This window comes from Carcharodon carcharias, chromosome 2 (assembly GCF_017639515.1).
Source record: "Carcharodon carcharias isolate sCarCar2 chromosome 2, sCarCar2.pri, whole genome shotgun sequence".
In the NCBI taxonomy this organism is placed as follows: Eukaryota; Metazoa; Chordata; class Chondrichthyes; order Lamniformes; family Lamnidae; genus Carcharodon; species Carcharodon carcharias.
The window spans coordinates 183,087,089-183,110,193 of record NC_054468.1 but is presented as its reverse complement, the minus strand read 5'-3'; the positions used below and the strand labels follow the sequence as shown (position 1 = coordinate 183,110,193).

Genomic DNA, 23,105 nt, shown 5'->3' with positions numbered 1-23,105 from the left:
CTCACCTCCCTTCAGCTGGGAAGCACTGTTAAAATGCAACACAGGCTGATTAAGAGGCTTCCTGCCTCATTGAGATATCTAAATTGTCAACACCCTTCCTGGGAGCGGGTAGCCTTGTTCCCCTCTGTTAAACCTGGAAGTGGGTGGTTTGGGATTGGGAACTCACCAAGGCTCCTTAGACAGCACCTTCCAAACCCATGACTGCTACCATCGAGAAGGACAAGGGTAGTAGGCACATGAGAACAACACCACCTGGAAGCTCCTCTCCAAGCCAATCACCATCCTGACTTGGAAATCATTGTTTCTTCATTGTCACTGGGTCAAATTCCTTGCGCTCCCTCCCTAACAGCACTGTGGGTGTACCTAAACCACATGGACTGCAGCAGTTCAAGAAGGCAGCTCACCACCACCTTCTCAATGACAATTAGGGATGGGCAATAAATGTTGGCCTAGCCAGTGAGCCCACACCCCATGAATGAATTGTAAAAAATTCAGATTTTTAACATTTCAACGTCTCACCTGGTCCTAACCCACCTGTTTGTGGGTGTTAAAATTTAGCTTAAAGGGACTACAAGTTTTTTGTACTACCATTAGTTATAAGATATAAGACATAGGAGCAGAAATTAGGCTATTCGGCCCATCGAGTCTGCTCCGCCATTCAATCATGGCTGATAAGTTTCTCAACCCCATTCTCCCGCCTTCTCCTTGTAACCTTTGATCCCCTTACCAATCAAGAACCTATCAATCTCGGTCTTAAATACATTCAATGACCTGGCCTCCACAGCCTTCTGTGGCAATAAATTCCATAGATTCACCACTCTCTGGCTAAAGAAGTTTCTCCTCATCTCTCTTCTAAAAGGTCTTCCCTTTACTCTGAGGCTGTGCCCTCGGGTCCTAGTCTCTAATGAGGAGAGTCTGACTCTTACCACTATCACTATTAATTATCACTACAATTTCAGTGATTTATTAGTTACTGGAGAAATCAAACTTCCTCCACTTCTGATTTTCTTGCCTTAAAATCCCTCCATTCTTCCTGGTGCTCAGTTTCCCCTTTTCACTTGTTTATAGTTGGCCTCATGGTTCGCCTAATTTCTAGAACAGTTTCTGAAGTGAAATCATGAGCAAAGACACTCAATTAATAGGGAGCAGACATTTATAAAGTAAATGCATTAATATTTGTAGACATCACATGGTCAAACCTCCAGGGATGTAAAGTTAACATTGGGTAAGAAGAAGGCTAAAGTTTTTGCTGTGTTGTGCGACAGGCAGGTTAGTGGAGCATGCTTATTAATGCAGTAGCAGTCTATGCCAGCCATTAGGCAGCAAGGTTAAAGCGAATTGTGTTAATGTTAGTCCGAGTGGCATTTACAATGAATGGCAATGGCTTTTGAAATATCCTCGAGGGCCGAAGTTCACACTTAAGACACAAAAAGGGAAGGCAAGTTCCCTTTTTCTATGGGTTTCTAAGAGTCCAGAAAATAAGCTAGCCTCAGTTCAAGTTCCCATTGTAATCACACCACAATGCTTCTTTCAACTTTGGCACAACTAACATCAGTTTAGCAATTCCACTTCGATGATCCATAAATGTAAACATTGAAGGGACCGTCTAGGATCAAGATAGAGAAGCATGATCACTAAACATCACATAACAGGCCAAAATTTCAGTGTGGCCTTTGCTCAATCAGCTCTTCACATGAGGAAATATGTCTGACATTCTTATACTAATTATTATTATATAACAGTTGATTTAACCATATATCCCAAAAAGACAATTTTTAATATTAATTGCAAAATTTAGCAGAGAAAGATGCAGGCCTATTGAGAGAATTGGAAAGTGAGATTCGTTTTGGATTGTGCTAGCATGGACATGATGTGCCTCCTTCTAAAGTGTGAACTTCTACGGTTCAAAATTACTGAATGTGGACTCATAAGCAGACAATAAATCCCAGGCCTTGAAAATGTTCACGAGAGAATTAAGTTTGTTATTTTGAAGGGCGTTTACTCTCCCTGTAGATAATTGCACTCTCCAGTCTGGTAATGAGGCAGAGGGTCAGAAAGATCCCAAGTTCAGTTTCTCATCTGTACTGAGATAGCCAATCTCAGCTGACGTAGCACCCAAATTGAGGCAATAACCCAGTGTCGCTGGGCTTGAAAAGAGGCGAAAAAAATACTTCCAACCAGTTGGTAATTTTAAGAATAATAAATGGGGAGCTCACATTGGGGATCCAGGCTCCGGGTGCTACCTGACCCCCAATGGAAATATGACACTTTTCCCTATACTTTTTAAAACCTGTGTGTTATGTCAAAAATAGAGGAAAGGAGCTTTTTGGAAAGGAAGAGGATGGTAACCTAAGGGAGGAGATTGGTGAGAACACTAGAATAAAAGTATTGTATCTTATAGAAGCGAAAGAAGATAATCTTATACACAATAGATGGAGATGGAGGGAGTAACGAAGCACAATCCAAGAGAAGGGAAAAGATAGTAATCTAGTAAATTCACAAATCCTAGCCTGAATGAAAAGTGAGACATGATCTGTCATTAGTATTGTTACGTACGTAACTTAACACCATGCTTTTTGTTTTTAAATTAAAATTTAAAAATGAGTGAACAACTTAGCCCTGATTTTACCTAACCCATCCAGTTACACGAAGTGCGAAATCAGACAGGGTGAATAATGGGCGTCTAACATCAACTTGTCGTATTGCCTCTGTGAAGAGTTAGGTTAAAATAACAGCTTATAATCAAACAATGCAAAGCATGGCACAACCTCCTATCTGAAAATGCTCAAAAATGCATACTGTTAAAAACTGAAATTTACCAAGTGGGAGAAACAGCACAGACCATAGCCCTACAGGACCCCTTCTTACCCTGCCCTCAGAAAATTTCTGTGATTTTTACCCCCGCTAGCCCCTCTAGAAATTTATAAATCTGCCCCTGCTGCAAAACAAAATTGTGCAAAATATGAGCATTACTACTTGCTTCAACACGCCACATACTGATATTTAGGGTTATTTTTGAGTTGTCAGCTTCTCTGGGGCTGTGCCAGTTTGAAGTGGTTCATCTGCTTTTTCTAGTTTACTGAGTTGGCACGACTACATTTGTCTTGCACCTACCTCTCTGGAAATGTTACCTCAAGGCCATTAAAGTAAATCACCCGCCTTAAATCTCATGTAAATGGCTTGAAATGAGACCTCTAACCATTCATATTAAAATTATATATTCAATGGTTTGACATCCTGAACATATAGGCCAGGATTTTACATTGGTTGGGCAGGTTCGGCGGGAGTGGTCATGGAACTGACCGCCGCTCGTGAGCGGCTCGGCATGGCAATTTCACACAGATGGGCCAATTAAGGCCCGCCCAGTGTGGATCGCGAGCAGTAGTGCTGAGCGCTGAGCAGCTGACTCCGGTGCGTGCCCACCAAACAAAATATCGTGTTACAGTGCAATGGCATCAGGAGCCACGTCCAACATTATCACGCGTCACTTTATGTTCTAGCGTGTCGGGCCTGCCTCCACATGCCGAATGTAAAATTCTGCCCATCATCTTCAATTTTATTGACAAAGGCACAGGGTTCACCCCAGCTCTTACTTGTCTGTTTTATTGACTGACACCGAAACTGTACGAACCGAGTTCCTCTTCTATTAAACTTAAGCAAGAAATTGTTAGCACCCATTTTTTTTAGGTGAATGCCCCAAGAGCTCAAAATTGTTATGTGCAACCCACGCACAAACTTGTTGGATAAACTGTACTTGGCATCATATTGGGGGGTGAGTTTGCATGTGTGCAGTGAACAGTCATGAAAAGTAGATCACAACATCTATCAGAGTGCAAAGTCCACAGTGCCATTTTGGAATGCAATGCTCCAGCTAATGTTTTTGTTTTGCATTTTATTGCAAATGCTTCATTTAAAGCATTACATGGCCAATGTGCCATAATAATTCTCATAAAGTGCAGAATTACAGTTTTTACCTGAATCTAACCAAACCCTCAAATGTCACCCTTCCTGTTACAACAGTAATGTGGATATTCTTTCAGGTATCAATTACTTTGATGCAATAGCTGGTAATTCTGAACACCTTGTAGATGGCAGGCTGTTCTTCAAAGAAAACAAATCTTTCCAGTTTTCTATACAAAGCTATTAAAAGAGGATTTGAAATCTCCATTTTATGATGCATTAACTCAGGTGGATCAAAGTAACTTATTTTTCTCCTCACTCCATAACACAGTAAAAAGGAGTAAAATGCAGCAGCCTCAAGGGTATAGCTCTATTTATATGAAAAAAGCCCATGGGTACTTCCATTAGTAAAATGGTCAGAATACTGTATGCAGTTTGAGAAATGCAAAGCTTTTTAAATAACTTGAGCACTCTGCAAAAAGCATGAGAAAGATGCCCAATGCTCTAATCATTTTCCAGTATCTGCATAGTGATGTGTCAACATAGTACAGTCTTTTCTTCAAGCAACTGCACTGGAGACTTAAAAGCACTTAAGGTATGATGTTAAAGCCAGCTTTGACAGTGTGCAAATCAAAGAAATAGAATATCAGAAAGTTTATTTCCCCCACCCGCCAGTGCGAATATTACATCAATACTAACCAGGGAAAAGGGAAATTTTAAAAAGTCAGCTTAAATCTATTATTCCATTGCTTGTAAATATTTAGGACAAAATGAAGTTTGGCAGAGGTGTTACTAGGAATCCAAACTATTGTAAACAATCCTGAGTTTAACCAAAAGCAAAGCAGCATAGAGCAAGCTTTCATAAAAATACTGATAAACAGGTATAATATAGTATATACACATGCATTACCATTGTGCATGAATTGGGATGCAAGGTGACAAAGAGGGCAAAACAAAACATGCAATCGTCAAAATTCACTAACAGCTGCTGAATCCATTCAACATCTCTTAGCGCACAGATGAAAACTAGAGCACATGGCCAATCTCTTCCCATATTTATAGACATTCTAGAAACGAACACAAAAAACCCTCCAGTTTTTCTGGGATCTGTCCTGTATAAACTAATTGGTGGAAATAAAAATAGGAAGCTAGTCCAGATGAATGCATGGCTGGAGAGATGGTGCAGGAGAGAGGGCTTTAGATTTCTGGGACATTGAGACCGTTTTGGGGGACAGTGGGACCTGTACAAGGCGGATGGGTTGCACCTGAACTGGAAAGGGACCAACATTCTTGCAGGGAGGTTTGCTAGTGCTGCTGGGAAGGTTTAAGCTAAGTTGGCAGGGGGATGGGATCCTGAGAGGGTCAGCAGGGGGAGATGCACAGCCAAAATTAGAAGAGAGAGCAAGTGAGTCTGGAAGGCATAGAAATTATAGGCCAGTTAAGGCACAGGGAGTTTGTCAAGGTTGGATGGTATTTATTTTAATGCAAGGAGTCTGGCGAATAAGGCTGATGAGTTGAGGGCACAAATTAACACATGGAAGTATGATGTTGTTGCTGTCACAGAGACATGGCTGAGAGGGGGGCAGGATTGGCAGCTCAATATTCCAGGATATAGGGTCTTCAGGTGAGACAGGGAAGGAGGTAAAAGAGGAGGGGGTATCACAATATTGATCAAGGAATCAAATACAACAGTAAGGAGGGATGACATCTTAGAAGGCTCCTTAAATGAAGCCATATGGGTAGAACTGAACTGAAAAACAAAAAAGGAGAAATCACATTGCTGGGATTATACCATAAGTTGCCAAACACTCAGAGAGAAATAGAAGAGCAGATATGTAGGCAAATTTCAGAGTAGTGTAAAAATAATAGGGTAGTAATAGTGGGGGAATTTCAACTTCCCCAAATTTACTGGGTTAGTCATAGTGTGATAGGTTTAGAGGGAGTGGAATTCTTAAAATGCATCTAAGAGAGCTTTTTAAGCCAGTACGTAGAAGGTCCTACAAGAGAGAAGGTCCTGGATTTAATTTTAGGAAAAGAAGCCAGGCAGGTGGTATAGGTATCAGTGTGGGAGCATTTTGCAGATAGTGATCATTAGATTCAAATGTTATGGAAAAGGACAAGGATGGGCCAGAAATCAGAGTTCTAAATTGGGGGAAGGCCGATTTTAATAAGATCAGATATAATTTGGCCAGAGTGGATTGGGAGCAGCTACTTTTCAGTAAATCTGCGTCAGAGCAATTGGACTCATTCAAGAAGGAAATAGGGAGAGTACAGGGCCAACATATTCCAGTAAAGACAAAGGGTGGGACCAACAAATCCAAGGAACCCTGGATGTCGAGGGATATACAGGATTGGATAAAGAGAAAAAGGGGGGCTTATGACAGTGGCTTATGGGGGCTAGAGGAGTATAGAATGTGTAGGGGGGAACTTAAAAAGAGAATAAGGAGAACATAAAGAGGGCATGAAAAAACATTGGCAAGTAAAATAAAGGAAAGTCCAAAGTTATTTTACAAGTACATTAAGAGTAAGAGGATAACTAGGGAAAGAGTAGGGCTCATTAAGGACCATTGTGGTAATTTGTGTGTGGGGCCAGATAACATAGGTAAGGTTCTAAATGAATACTTTGTGTCAGTGTTCACAAGTGAGGGAGACAATGTGGTTTTGGAAATCAGGCAGAATGACTGATATAATTTTAAAAATTAGCATAGAAAGGGAGGGGGTTCTAAGTGGTCTGGCAGGCTTAAAAGTAGATAAATCTCCAGGCCCGGATGAAATGTATCCCAGGCTGTTGAGTGAGGCAAGGGAGGAGATAGCAGGGGCTCTGGCAATAATTTTCAATACCTGTCTGGCCACAGGACAGGTGCCAGAGGACTGGAGAATCGCCGATGTGGCACCGTTCAAGAAGGGAGGAAGGGATAAACAGCGGAGCTACAGGCCAGTCAGTCTAATCACAGTGGTGGGGAAACTATTGGAAGCAATTCTGAGAGACAGAATTAATCTACACTTGGAGAGGTAAGGATTAATCAAGGACAGTCAGCATGGTTTTGTTAAAGGGAGGTCATGTCTGACCAATTTGATTGAATTTTCCGAAGAGGTGACCAGGTGTGTAGATGAGGGCAATGCATTTGACGTAGTCTACTTGGGCTTCAGCAAGGCTTTTGATAAGGTCCTGCATGGGAGACTGATAATGAAGGTAAGAGCCCATGATATCCAAGGCAATTTGGCAAATTGGATCCAGAATTGGCTCAGTGGCAGGAAGCAGAGGGTGATGGTCGAGGGGTGTTTTTGTGACTGGATGCCTGTGTCCAGTGGGGTTCCACAGGGATTGGTGTTGGATCCCTTGCTGTTTGTGGTATATATAAACAATTTAGACTTGAATGTAGGAGGGTTGATTAGTAAGTTCGCGGATGATACGAAAATTGATGGGGTGGTAAATAGTGAGGAGGATAGCCTTAGATTACAGGAGGATATAGACGGGTCAATCAGATGGGCTGATCAGTAGCAAATAGAATTTAATCTGGTTAAGTGTGAGGTAATGCACTTGGGCAGGACAAATAAGGCACGGGAGTACACGATGAAAGGTAGGACCTTGGGAAATACCGAGGATCAGAGGGACCTTGGTGTGCATGTCCACTAGTCCCTTGAGGTAGCAGGACAGGTAGATAAGGTGATTGAGAAGGCATATGGGATACTTGCCTTGATTAGCCGAGGTATAGAATATAAGAGCAGAGAGGTTATGCTGGAACTGTAGAAAACACTGGTTAGGCCACAGCTAGAGTATTGCGCACAGTTCTGGAATCCACATTATAGGAAGGATGTGATGCACTAGAGAGAGTGCAGAAGAGATTTAACAGGATGCTGCCTGGGCTGGAGAGTTTTAGTTATGAGGAGAGATTGGAAAGACTGGGGTTATTTTCTCTGGAGCAGAGGAGATTGAGGGGGGACATGATTGAGGCGTATAAAATTATGAGGGGCATCGATAGGGTAGAAAGGAAGGAACTTTTCCCCTTGGTGGAGGGATCAATAACCGGGGGCATAGGTTTAAGGTAAGGGACAGGAGGTTTAAAGGGGATGTGAGGAAGAAGTTTTCACCCAGAGTGTGGTGGGAATCTGGAACTCACTGCCTGAAAGGGTGGTAGAGGCAGAAACCCTCATAACATTTAAGAAGTATTTAGATATGCACTTGCGATGCCACGGCATACAAGGCTATGGGCCTAATGTTGGAAAATGGGATTAGAATAGTTAGGTACTTGTTTGACCGGCGCAGACTCAACTAACCGGCGCCCTTTTTCTGTGCTGTAGACCTCTATGACTCTAATGTGTTCTCTTAATATTTGGACAACTGAGCATGCTCAATAGCAGGAAGGATCCTTCATTAGCACCATTTAAAGGGATCATCAACTATTTACAAGTTAATTACATTTTTCTGACAATTGCTTCAATTCTACAGTGTTTGATGCCTTCTACAATGGTTTAAAGTCTAGAAGGGGTGGTATGGCACATGTTGATGGACTTTTTGCTGTCTTCACAAGCCAGTTGTTACCAGACAGGGGTGAACTAATAGCCATTCCTCTTGGAATACACATGCCTTGGAGAATGAACAGAGGCCATGCAGATCAGGACAAAATGGGAGAAGGGCTTTCAAAAGGAAGCCATATCCATCTAGGGTGTTCAAAAAACAATTCTCCTACCTGAATCTCAGTAAGGAACAATGTGCGAGATGTCTATGCTTCGCTAAGAATACATGCTTCCCCATGATGCACGGTGTCATTATTTGCACACGGGTTACTTTGCAAGTGTCACATGCTGCAACTGAAAAGAATTGCACTCTCTTAACGTCTAACTAGTGTGTGAACATAGGGAGCAAATCATACAGGTCAAGATGTGGGTATCCTCTCAGCAGCCTGGATGCCTTCATTCTTTGGCAGTCCATTGTGCCAAATGCATTGAGCCATTACAGCAAACCAGAGGGTGGCTACTGGATGACAAGGACAATGCACGACGTGGGTATCAATGGCGGTAATGGCTGCTGACTGCAGCGCACAACCCATGCACACTGTACAGCAGGCATATAATGAAAGCCAAGCTGCCATGTGAAATGCGATGGACCAGACTATTGACATGCTGAAACAACGCTTCTGTTACCTGGACCACGGTGGAGATGCCCTGTAGTACTCAGCAGAATATTTGTCCATGTTTATGAAGGTTTGTTGCATGCTCCACAACTTCACCTTTGTGTAGGCAAAGCCCTTGTAACCAGATGTACAATGAGCAGCAGCAGGAGCATGAGATACAGGAGCATAAGGAGGAGAAAAAAAAGGAGGAAACCTAGACAGAACCTTTGTCTGTGATATCCGTGAAGAACTTTCCTGTGAGCGATATCAGTAACTGCAACCCCAAATCTCCATTCAATAACAGTCTCACAGATTACTTTTCTTGTCACTAACCATTACAGCATCTGCTTGATCACAATGCAAAGATAAAAGCCATCTCAAAATAACAATTTCCAACCAAATTTATAAATGAATTCATGCCATATTGCATACAAAAGTCAACTAATCAACATTATGCATTCCTTTAGTGTCTGTCTTGTGTACCTTGGCTTGTCCTACTGCTCCTACTCAGTGCTATCCCAGTGAAGGCAGCATGGCTGGTAGAAAGCTGTTTACTTTCAGAAGGCACCACAGGTTGGTACAGAGGATGACCTCGAACAGTTCTGGGCTTAGAAAGCTTGCCTGCAGACAGCTCCATATCAGCATGGATGGCATCAGTCTGAGCTGGCTAGCAGGCAACAGCAAGGGCTCTGGTGGAGTGGCAGGGATAGGAGCGTGAAAGCTGTCTTCCCAAGAGATGACATTAAGTTTGTGCTCCATGAAGTCACTGCAACTACCCCTGGGGTGGCACTTCAGCAATCCTAGTAATCTGTTAGGGAAAGATTGCTAGGCACCATGACGCTCTGCAGCCCTTTTTGCATAATGCAATTAATAGCCATGATGGCAGCAGTCTATGCTTGAATCTACAAATCTGCGAAAGGAGTAAGCCACCATTCCACATTAGAAAGGATGGGCTCCAAAGTTCTGTACAAAGCCCTGTACCAAGTTGGTGATGATCTCCTCCATGCTCCTTAGCACTGACCACAGGCTTTCCGGCAGGCTTAAAGCAAGAAACATTTCATTGTGCATATCCATTAGCACTCTTCAGTACAATGTCCCACTGAAATCCACATCAGAGTCCTCTGCAGCAGAACCATTGTGTAACCTTGCCCTCTGGGAAGCTGCGCCCGTACTATCCTTGCCTCCCTTACCCCTCCTATGGATCACCTGTCCAGTGACATACCATATGGAGATCCTACCTTTATGCTATTCTCTAAATTAAGCACAGTATCAGTATCTGAGCTGATGGTGGCGAGTGTGACATTGAGTGGCAGTATGTTTTCATTTTCACTCCTGTTCCATTTTCTTTCTGTTCCTCCAGTGCCTAGTCAGATTGCACTTCACATGTATGTGAAAGGAGAAAGGCACAAGGGTTAGGCTTTGATGGGGTGGTGCTGTTGGAAGTAAGTAGTGCATGCTTACACCACCTGCAGCTTGTAAGTAATCAGAGGAGATTGAGGGATGAAGGGGAAGTGAGATTTGAGGAGGAAGATTAGGTATGAGTATATTATTGCTTTAAATGGTTTCAGTTCTGTCGCTGATTACAGCCTCTGCAATTGGTATGCCAATAATGGCCAGCACCATCTCTTCCATGGTCACAGGAAGGTGGCAGCTTGAGACTCAGTGCTTAAATCCAGGAATTTGGTAAGTGAAGAAATTTGGTGGTACTGTTCTGGCATTTTACAAAAAGAGATGGAGACATCGAGACCTGAGAGCTGAAGACTGAAGTTGTTAATTAGGTGTGCAGGTAGGTAACTGGTCAGTTTTAAGATTTTTTTCTCCTCTAAACTGGGGCAGTAGCTTAAACCAGTATTGGGCAGATAGATATATTATATTAAGTTTATAGTGAAATTAGTTAAACTCCATAATATAACTATGGATAATCATGGAGTGATATTCTAAACATGAAACCCAATTAGTTAAATAAATATAAAGATGGCACAGCACGGTTGTGTTCCAACTGTAGCATGTGGGCGCTGGTGGATCCCAGTGTGATTTACGGCAACCACCTCTGCTGTTAAGTGTCTGCAGCTTGAGGAACTTTGGGTCAGAGCTGATTAAGTGAAGTTCAAGCTTTGGACATTGTGATGGATCAGGGAGGGGGAAGCTACCTGGACACTTTGTTCCAGGAAGCAGTCACACCCCTTAGGCTAGATACTTCAGATTTGGTCCATGATCAGGGACAGGAGGGTGTGGCTGTAAGAGAGGCAGGTATGGGGATCAAGGAGGTAGCAATGGAGGAGTCTTAGCCCTTGCAATTGTCCAACAGGTTTGAGGTTCTTGCAGCTTGTGTGGATAAGAGCAGAGACTACAAGGGAGATGAGAAAGCTGACCAGGACAATGCGTTGCAGCAGGCCATTCAAGCAGGGGGAACAAACAGGGATGGGGTTTTAGTAGGGAACGGTATAGTACCGGGAATAGATATGGTTCTCTACAGCTGAGAATGTGAATCCCAAAGGCTGTGTTGTCTGCTGATATCAGGGTTAAGGGCATCTCCTCGGGGTTGAAAAGGAACTTGGAGTGGGAAAGGGAAGGATCCAGTTGTCGTGGCACACATGAGTACCAACAACCTAAGTAGGGGTAAGAAAGAGGTTGTGCTGAGTGAGTATAAGCATCCAGGTACTAAATTACAAAGCAGAACCACAAAGGTAATAATCTCTGGATTAACACCTGAGCCACGAGCAAATTGGCATAGAGTAAATAAGATCAGAGTGTTGAATGTGTGGCTGAAAGATTGGTGTGAAATGGGTTTCGATTCATAGGGCATTGGCACCAGTACCGGGGAAAGAAGCAGTTGTACTGTTGGCATTATCTTCATCTGAACTGCTCTGGGACCACTGTACTGGTAAATCGTATAACTAGGACCGTAGAGAGGGCTTTAAACTAAATAGTGTGGAGGAGGGTTCACTTGACGGGAGATTTAGAAAGTTAAAGAGAAAGGACAAGGCAATAGTGCATGGTAGAAATGTGAGTAACAATAACCAGAGTATTACAGGAAACAACAGAGCACATAAACATAAGAGTGCACTACGAATAAGGTCAGAGCAGGGAAAAATGGTAAAAAGACAGAATTAAAGGTTATTTATCTGTCTGAATGCAGCATTTGTGACAAGATGGAACAAATATAAATAAACGTATGATAGATATTACAGTGACCACAGCTTAGACACAAATATTCAAGGTTATTTGACATTTCTTAAGGACAGGAAAAAAGAAAAAGAAGATGGGATAGCTTTGTTAATCAAGAATGACATCATTACTATAGTGAGAAATGATCTTGGTTAGGAGGATCAAAATATAGAATCAATTTGGGTGGAGATAAGAAATAGCAAAGGAAATAAGTCACTGACGGGGCTGGTTTATAGGCTCCCTGACAGTAGCTACACTGTAGGACAGAGTATCAATCAAGACATAATGGAGGTTAGTAAAAAAGATACTGTAATAATCATGGGAGGTTCAAATCTTCATAGAGATTGGATGAATCATTTGGCAAAGGTAGCCTGGAGGACAGGTTCATAAAGTGTACTTGAGGCAGTTTCTTAGAACAATGTGTTTTGGAACCAAACACGGAACAGGCTATTTTAGACCTCGTAATGTGTAATTTTTTTTTATTCATTCATGGGATGTGGCCATTTATTGCCCAACCCTAACTGTCCTTGTTCAGAGGGCAGTTAAGAGCCAACCACATTGCCATGGGTTTGGAGTCACATGCGGGCCAGACCAGGTAAGGATGGCAGTTTTCCTTCCCTAAAGGACATTAGTGAGCCGGTTTCATGGTCATCATCAGACTTTTAATTCCAGATTTTTATTGAATTCAAATTTCACCATCTGTTGTGGTGGGATTCGAACCTGGGTCCCCAGAGCATTACCCTGGGTCTCTGGAATACCAGTCCGGTGACAATACTACTATACCACCGCCTCCCCTCGACTGGAGACAGGATTAATAAATGATCTCATAATAAAGGATCCTCTACGTAAAAATGTTCATAATATGATAGAATTCCACATTCAGTTTGAGGGCAAGAAATCTAGGTCTGAAACTAGTGTTGTAAGCTTAAACAAAGGCAATTACAAGTATATAAAAAGGAAGAGAAGTAGCGACAATGAGCACTAGTCTCTCAGAGGGTGGGATTGGGAAATTAGTAATAGGAAAGAAATTGCAGAGACTTTGAACAAGGATTTTGTATCTATTTTTACAGTAGAAGATATAAACGCATCCCAAGAATAGTAGAAAAGCAGGGGTCAAAAGGGAGAGAGGAGCTTAAAACAAACACAATCACTAAAGAAAAATACTAGGAAAACTAAAGGCTGACAAGTCCCCTGGACCTGACGGTCTACATCCTGGAGTCTTAAAGGAAGTGGCTGGAGAGATAGTGAATGCACTGGTTGCAGTTTTCCAAAATTCCCTAGGTTCTGGAAAGATTCCAGCAGATTGGAAAATATAACACCACTTTTAAAGAGAGGGAGACAGTAAACAGGAAACTAAAGGCCAGTTAGTCTAATATCTGTAATTGCCAAAATGCTAGAATCCATTATTAAGGAGATAGTAGCAGGACATTTAGAAAATCGTAATACAATCAGGCATAGTCAACATGCCATGGTTTTGTGAAAGGAAAATCATGTTTGATAAGTTTATTAGAGTTCTTTGAGAACGTAGCAAGCTGGGTGGATAAAGGGGAACCAGTAGATGTAGTGTATTTGGATTTCCAAAAGGCATTTGATAAGGTGCCTCATAAAAGGCTGCTGCACAAAGCAGAGTTCATGGTGTTGTGGGCAATATATCAGTATGGATAGAGGATTGACTAACTAGCAGGAAACAGAGAGTCAAGATAAACGGGTCATTTTCAGGTTGGCAAACTATAACTAGTGGAGTGCCACAGGGATCAGTGCTGGGGCCTCAACTATTTATGATCTTTGATGAAGGGACTGACTGTATTGAAGCCAAACTTGTTGATAATAGAAAGATAGGTAGGAAAGCAAGTTGTGAGGAGGATAAAAGAGACTGCAAAATTATATGGATAGCTTGGATTAGTGGGAAAAAAAAACTGCAATGCTGAAAATGTAAGTTTGTCCACTTTGATAGGAAGAATAGAAGAACAGCATATTATTTAAATGGAGTGAGATTGCAGAATGGTGCTGTAGAGAGAGATCTGGGTGCTTCTGTACATGAATCACAAAACGTTAGCACGCAGATACAGCAATTAATTAGGAAGACAAATGGAATGTTGAGCTTTATTACAAGGGGTATGGAGTATAGAAGTAGGGAAGTCAAATGTACAGGGCATTGGTGAGATCTCACAGAGTACTGCATACAGTTTTGGCTTCCTTACCGAAGGACGGATACTTGCACAGAAGGTTCACTAAGCTGATCCCTGGGATGAAGGGGTTGTCTTATGAGGAAAGGTTGAGCAGGTTGGGCCGATATTCATTGGAGTTTAGAAGAATGACCTTATGAAACATAAAATTCTGAGGACGCTTTACAGGGTTGATACTGAGAGGGTATATCCTCTCATGGGAGAATCTAGAATTGGGGGCACAGTTTAAAAATAAGGGGTATCCCATTTAAGACAGAGATGAGGAGGAATTTCTTCTCTCAGAAGGTCATTAGTCTTTGGAATTCTCTTCCACAGAGAGCAGTGGAGGTTGGGTCATTGAATACATTCAAAGTTGAGTTAGACAGATTTTTGATTGACAGGGCTCTTAAGGGCTATGAGGCACAGGCAGGAAAGTGGAGTTAGGGCCATAATCAGATCAGCCATGATCTTATTGAATGGGGGAGCATGTTTGAGGGCTAAATGGCTTACTCCTGCTCATATTTCTGATGATCTTGGGTTAGAACATGCAGGCTTGCTTGTCCCCCTCTGGTTAGTTTCTGTTGCCTCTGGTTATGTGCCACATGGCCTGTAAGAGAGAGGGAAGCATGTCAGTGAGCACGTGCAATCTGTTTAGGGGATATGGCTATTGGAGTTTATTAGTTGGCAGTGTGTGCAAACTGGTGATCTGTGGGTGTGTGCTTTGCAGTAGTGCTAGGTGTATGAGAATAAGAATGTCAAATAGGAATCCTGATTGACAAGAGATTGTTGACACGAGATGAGTGAAGGCAGTGCAAATTGAACAATGTCTGAGGCTAGTGGTGTAGTTGGAAAGATATGGCATTTGGAGATGCATTCACTGATTTTGACACTTGGGTGAGGTCATCAAATTACTTCCTGCACTGCATTCAGATCTTCAGGGCCAGACTGCTGGCATTGAACAGCATGGCTATCTGCTCCAGCTTTCTTAGTCTGGAGGGCCTCTTGTGGAAATAGGACATCTCTCTTCCTTTCCATCTCCTCTACAAAGTGTTCAGTGCAGCATCCGAAAAGCTTAGAACCCGCTCTCTTCCATACTGTGCAATTTTTAATTGTTTCCCAGGTCAGATTCACTTTCTGCATGACTTGCTCCAGTCACACTTGAGCAAATTTGCTGATGATACAAAGCTAAGTGAACAGGTAAGCTGTGAGGAGGACTTATAGACACTGCAAAGGGATATAGACAGATTAAGTGAGTGGGAAAGAAGGTTATAGATGATATATAGTGTGAGCAAATGTAAAATTATCCACTTTGGTTATTAAAATAGAAAACGAAAATATTCTTTAAAAGATGTGATATGAGTAAATATTGGTATTCAGAAGTCAGGCTAGCTTTAAGTGGTGCTAGTCACTCATGATATTGACCAGCTTCTAATCATGCTGTTCGCTAGCTAGAAGCTGAACTCATTGAAATGAGAAAGCAGCCCAAAGTTGGTTACCAACTCGGGTTAATCACGCATCACAATCCCTGTTTTTGGGGGCTATCAAGTTTAGCCCCTGCTTACTCTTATACTCCAATCTGGAAATAATAGCTAAAATTTGCCTTCCTGTATGTTCACATTATGAGATGTGCACAAGGACACACAATTCCTCTGAATAGCAACATTTGCTAGGTTCTCATCTTTTCAAAAATGTTTAGATTTTCTTTATATTCTTTATACCAAAGTGGATCGTTTCACATTCTCACATTATACTTCATCTGCTACCTTCTTTCCCACTCAAGTTGTCTATATTGCTTTGCAACAGTTTTGTGTCCTCCTCATAGCTTACTTTCCTATTTGGCTTTGCATCAGCAGCACACTTGTTTATGTTACACTCGGATCCCTCATCCAAGTCACTGATATGGATTGCAACTGGCTAAGGCTCTAGCACTGATCCTTGTGGCACTTATTGCAGCCTGCCAACCTGAAAATGACCCATTTACCCCTCTTCTGTTTTCCATCCATGAATTAATTTTCAATCCACGCTAATACATTACGTCCAATTCTATGAGCCCTAATCTTGTGTAACAACCTCTTGTACGACACCTTATCGAATGCCTTTTGAAAATCTCCCTTGCTAGTTACACTCTCAAAGACTAATAAATTTGTCAAAAATGATTTGTTAAAATTATAATGATTTTGTTGCCCCATTAATACGCCCATAGTGATAAATTCTAGCATTTTTCATACGAGTGTTGTCAGGATAACTGGCCTGTAGTTCCATGTTTTTTTCTCCCTCCTTTCTGGAACAGAGGTGTTACATTTGCTACCTCCATTCACTGAGACCATTCTAGAATCTAGGGTATTCTGGGAGATCAAAACTAATGCACCTACCAGCTCTGCAACCACCTCTTCTAAAACTCTAGATGTAGATCTCCAAGCAAAGGGAATTTGTTGGCTTTTAGTCCCAATAATTTTTTTATTACCGTTCCTTCACTAATATTACTTTCATCACTCTGACCAGCCTTTGTATCCCCACTAGCTTTGTGTCTTCTATTGTGAAAACAGATACAAAATATCTGTTTATTCTCTGCCATTTCCTTATTTCATCTGTCCCTGCCTCTAAGGGACCCACATTACCTTTTGCTAATTACCTTCTCTTTACATACTGTTTTTTTTAATTCATGGATGTGGGGGTCACTGGCTAGGTCAGCATTTATTGACCACCCCTAATTGCCCTCATTCAGAGGGCACTTAAGAGTCAGCCACATTGCTATGGGTCTGGAGTCACATGTAGGCCAGACCAAGTAAGGGTGGCAGATTTCCTTTCCTAAAGGACATTAGTAAACCAAATGGGTTTTTACAACAACCGACAATGGTTTCATGGTCATCATTAGACTTTTAATTCCAGATTTTTACTGAATTCAAATTCCACCATCTGCTGTGGGGGGATTTGAACCTGGGTCCCCAGAGCTTTATCCTGGGTCTCTGGATTAGCAGTCCAGTGACAACTTGTTTTTATATTTCTTGCTAGTTTACTCTCACATTCCATTTTCTCCCTCTTCATCAATGTCTTGGTCACCCTTTGCTGATTTTTAAAACCCCCAAAATCCCCAGCTCGCTACTCTTTCTGGTAACATTCTAAGCCTTTCTAAATCTAGTACTAGGCTTAACTTCTCTAGTTCACAAAGGTTGGGCCACTTTTCTTCTGGAAATGTTATTCCTCAAGGAAATACATGCTTGCTCAGAATTATGATTATTCCTTCATATGGTCACTATTGTCTATATACCATTGCTTATCTCTGGATCTAATTTTCTAACATGCCTTAGTTAACTTGTCCTCATAACTAAGTGATTGCTTTTGTTTAAATTCAAGAACACAGTTTTTTTCTTAACCATATCACTCTCAAATTCAATATAAAATTTTATCATATTGTGATCTATCTTCCCCAGAGGATCCTTTATTATAAAACTACTATTTAACTCTGAATAATTACACAATACTAGATTTTTAAAAAAATAGCCTATTTCCTAGTAGGTTCCTTGACATATTGCTTTAGAAAACGGTCTCAAATTCATTCTGTGAAACTGTCCTCCAAACTACTTTTGCCAATATGGTTTAACCAGTCTATACGAAGGTTAAAATTCCCCTTGATTATTGCCTTACCCTTGCAACATGTGCTTCTAATTTCCTGATTTATACTCTGTCCAACACAATTGTTAAGAGGCTTATAAACTCCCACCAATGGTTTCCATCTGTTTTTTTTTTTGTCCATTCATACTGACTCTACATCCTGATTTTCTGGACAAAATCTTTTACGCTACTGTCTTTACCTTTATTATCAGGCCTAGTTTTTCTAAAAATTGTGTGTCCTAGAATCTTTATTTCCCAACCTTGGCACTCTGCCATCACGTCTCAGTAATGACTACTAAATCAAAATCATTTTTCTCTATTCATACCATTAATGCATCTATTATTATAAATAGTTTGTGCATTCATATATAGCTTTAACTTTTTACTATTTTTTCCTGATGTGATTTTAGTCACTAATGCCCTATTTGTTAAATTCTTTGTCTCTCCTTGACACACAATGCTTGATTGATTTTAGCTTAATTGCTACTCAGCTCTATAGCCTTAACTTTTCTCTTCAGGCTTATAAATTTATTAAAGTCAGCATTTGATTCTATGTACAGACCTGCTCTTCGGCAAATATTCCCTTGGTGGACATACCTAATTTTGTTGGAGCAAAGTAATTCATAAGGATGACCTTATGGACACTTTCACAATATGACAATTTGATCTGTAGCTGTAAATTGCCAAAACCAATCCCAACTCGTGTGTGGCATACATTTTATATAAATTAAGATATATATATTTCTATGCTTCTGATTCCCCTCTATAAAACTGCATGTATTTTTCTATCTCCCCATCCTATACGCATCTGTGTTTGCTTTTATTTCCCTCTATCATTCTGTTTCTGTGGTTTTATGTATGTCATTCTGGCTGAAAATCCTTCTACATCGATTACATACTTTGCCCTGTACACCTCTGCTTCTCTCTCGTCCCATGTTTCCTGTCTGAACAATTCCTTCTCCCTCTCTGTCTAAATTCTGAGTCTGGAAACACCTTCCATCTCTTTGAGTGAACTTCTATCTCACCGTTGTAGTGAAAGGCTGGAGGTATTAGAATAAGATCTGGTGCAAGCTAATACTGAGAGAAGGTTTATTGGAGGTTTCTAAAAATTATGAAAGATTTTGATAGGGTGAATTGAGAAAAACTATTTTCTGTGGATGGGAATTCAGCAATGAGGGGTTCTGCCTGATCTTGGTGTCTCATCTTCACTCACTCCTGTAACTTCCTGCCTCCTGTTTGTAAATTTATTTTGAATTCAATGTTTATTTTTAACTTCCATAAATAAGATAAAAGACCACCTGCTGTCTGTCAAATTTAGTGTAACTTTGTAATTTCCATCTCTCACTGGATCCTGATGCATCCACTGGCCATTAAGTCTAGCCATCTCCACAATGGATGGTGTGCATCCACATTGATTCTGCTAACTGCCACCATACTGGCAGGGATGTGTAATTAATTAGTGTGACAAGTTTTATTATAGACACAGCTTCCAATATAAATTTATACTTTGGAATTTGCAATAGAAGTATAAAAATAAGGACAGAATGTATGATTTTAAAAGAAGGACTGCACGTCCTGGTCCAACTAATGCCTAGTCTCTTAAGATTAAACTTATTTTTGACTGTGCAATGCCTCAGGAGACAAGATTATAATATTAAAAATAAAATTCATTCGTTTACAGTTTGGACAGAATAAGGGTTGGGGCATGAAAATTGATCCCCAAAGCACCAGCAAAAAGCTAAGAATAGCATTTAATGCAAATTGAATTTAACTTATGCAGTCACTGTAAATCAGTAGCACAGATGTCCTGCATAGCACAAACATTCCTATGGCTACAAAGCAATGTGTCCTCTGACCATCATTAGTAACACCATGGGACAAACAGTGGTATATTTTAAAAATGTATTTGTATGGTTTTTAATCATGTTAATGCTAGATGCAATGTGGTTAGTTAGTGAAAGTTAATTAAGATTACCAGCATTCCTCTTTTTTAAAAAAGCGAACTGGTTATGTGTTTTGGCTTCAACATTTTTAAACTCATCAATTGAATGTTAAATTACCTTAGAAATCTGAACAGGCCCAGAGCACCCGGTCTTTTTCTTCTTTTGCTTTTTCTTTTTCTCTTTTTTCCCTCTCTAAAAGGATGCAAATTTTATAAAGATGTTCAGTAACAATAGAGGAAACGTTTTCACTGGACTGAATAGCAAACTGTCAGTAGCTTTGTTTCAAAATGTTTTATTTTGTATACACAATATTTTTACAATATAGTACAATGAGAAGAAATTTCAAATATCCCAAGTACACAGAAGAAATCTCACCTTTTTGTGTTGTTTTTCTTTCTTCCTTTTCTTTATTTTTGACCGTTTCTGGGAGTCTGCCAAAATAACTACAGGATCAGCTTCGCTCATGAAACCCCCTGTAGGATTCTCTTAATTTTCTAACGTGCCAAACTCAAGAAAAATTGAATCAAATAACAACAGCTCCCTATTTATTGCTAAAGAATAATTGTCAACTTTTAATTGTTTTCCCATATTTCTTTAATTTTCTCTCCCAATACAGAAACCATGAGAAAAACTGATCGATAACACACCCTCAATGTTTCTTAAGAAAAAGTTTATTGATATAAAAATTGACAGATAATAAAATTCTGCACAGAACACACTCATTTCTAATCTAAAGCATAATAGACAATTTATGCTTACATGCTGTTGGGACCTAGATGGAAAGCAAATAGTTAGTTAAAGTGTAGATAGATGGTGTGGCGCTTTGCTAAATCATACTTGGGGATTCATGGTTAAATGCTGCAAAACGCTCTCTCGGGATATGTGAGTAGAGCTCTAGATATAATAGTGTGACTGTTCCATGAAAGAAGCAGGTTTTATGGGTGCTCCTTTTCTATGCTATTTTTCTGAGAGATAATCTACTCCTATGGTTCTCAAAACTTTTCTTCAGACTCAGTTTCATATTTCAAGTTTTTTTTGTGATAACCTCCAAAGTAAGTTCAGTCAAAAAAAAGACGTTACTTTATCTAAAGTGACAGTGTTACAGGTGTGCACAAGAAGTCTCCACTTCTTCAGTTTTGTTTATCTTCCCTTGCATTTTTCTCTCTTGCTCTCTGTGCTCCTTTACTTCCATCTCTCTATTTCATTTCCTTTTTCTCCTCCATTTACATCTCTTCTGTTGGATCTACAACAACTGTCCATATGGTCTGTATCATGTACTGTCTTATTGATAGGCAGAGACGAAGTATGAGGGGTGAGCTATTGGGCTACAGGACTGAGGTGATACAGAGTGGGGCCATTTGTCAGGAATCATTGCAGTTGTTACTAGTATAATTCAGGTATGTTAAAGATAATAAATATCAATTAGACCATTTCTAAGCCTCTCTCTGTAATCCACTGGCACTGTGTTTGTGTCCCATTGTTTGGGATTTACTGGTCAATGAACAGTACTTGGAACCACAAAACAGTGGTAGTAATTAAGCACTTCAACAAATATATTTTATCACATAGGAAAAGGATTCCTACAATGCTCTGATGGAGGAAGGAGTACACATACTAGCCCAAAATAAAATAACAGGTCATATGCACCATCATAATTCAATTCTGATCAGGTCTCTGTTTTTAACATTAGTGTATGGAGCCCACATGTTTGAATGAATAAAAAAATTAAGTGCAAGGTGCAGCAGCTTCAGAAGTACCATGCAAGTGCAACAGAGGTTGCAAATTGTAGTTTACAATCTGAACTTCTAAGTGCAAAAAATGGGGCAACTTTATTCTTTACCATCTTCCTTTCCATGAAAAGGACAGAATACTTTTGCTGAACAATGAAGACCTTTAACTCCAATATTTGTTAAATAGTACTACATCTCCCCCCTTTTCAAGGATAAAACTTATGTAACTCAACGAACAAGTAACTTAGTCAATTTGATAAGTTTAAGAACTTCATCCTCCTAATTCAGAGCAAGTTTCAACTACACACGGCACTTTGTGCACTTACCTCTACTACTTGATCTGCTACTACTTCTTGAGGATGACGACAAACTCGAAGATAATGAACTTGATGATGATGATGATGATGTCATGGAAGAGGACCTACTTCTGCTTCGTTTCCTTTCTCTTTTTGTTTGTCCTTTAGAAAATAATATTTGCATATTTGGAACAATGGATAACAGGTTATCTACAAAGTTAATCAATTTTCTTCTACGTACCATCATACTGCTGAAAGTTAGAAACTGAACGACTTATGTTCTCTTTTAGTGCTGCCACAAATTTTATTTTAAAACTTTCACAAATTCTTAACTAGATAGTGGCACCAACTACATAACCATCTAACCAACAACTGACTACCTGAGACTACTCAAGATGTGCTGGCATATATGGCTCAATATCCCACCACACAAAATACAGCTGCTCATTAGGCCACTGGATGACTAGCCCAAGTTGACTGAAGTAAATATTTTGCAGTGTTTTGTGCAGTTATTTTGCTGAAATAATACTTGCACTTATATAGTCCTTCTAAAGTAATAAAGCTTCTCAAGGTGCTCCACAGGAAAGTTATCAAACACGTGAACCACCTCAAGAGATATTAGGGCAGATGACCAAACGCTTGGTCAAAAAGATAATTTTTGAAAGAGCACTTTAAAGGGAGGGGAGAGAGAGATAGAGAGTAGCGAGGATCTTCCAGAGCTTTAGGCCGGAGGCAGTGGAAGGCACAACTGCCAACAGCTGAATGTTAAAAATCAGGGATGCACAACAGACCAGGATTGGAGAAGCACGGAGACTTGAGAGGTTTGTAGGGCAGGAGAAGGACACAGACCATAAGATGTAGGAGCAGAAGTAGGCCATTCAGCCAATAGAGTCTGCTCCGCAGTTCAATGAGATCATGGCTGATCTGATAATCCTCAACTCCACTCTCCTGCCTTGTCCCCATAGCCCTTGATTCTCTTACTGATTAAAAATCTGTATATCTCAGCCTTGAATATACTTAATGACCCAGCCTCTACAGCCCTCCGTGGTAAAGAATTCCACAGATTGACTACCCTCTGAGAGAACAAATTCCACCTCATCTCTGTCTTATATGGGTGCCCCCTTACTCTGGTATGCCCTCTGGTCCTAGACTCTCCCACAATGGGAAACAACCTTCA

General features: G+C 40.5%; 1 protein-coding gene across 2 annotated transcripts in view; it reads right to left on the bottom strand.

Annotated features, from left to right (window-relative positions):
• Positions 1-23,105, bottom strand: part of si:ch211-22i13.2 (uncharacterized protein LOC553945 homolog) — a 45,824-nt gene that overhangs the window by 5,622 nt on the left and 17,097 nt on the right. For both annotated transcript variants that reach the window (XM_041174828.1, XM_041174838.1), the window contains exons 3-5: positions 21,959-22,090; positions 20,278-20,333; positions 20,020-20,094 (exon numbers count right to left, since the gene is read on the bottom strand). In XM_041174828.1, the coding sequence (XP_041030762.1) occupies positions 20,020-20,094; positions 20,278-20,333; positions 21,959-22,090 (263 nt within the window). The remainder of the gene's footprint in view (positions 1-20,019; positions 20,095-20,277; positions 20,334-21,958; positions 22,091-23,105) is intronic.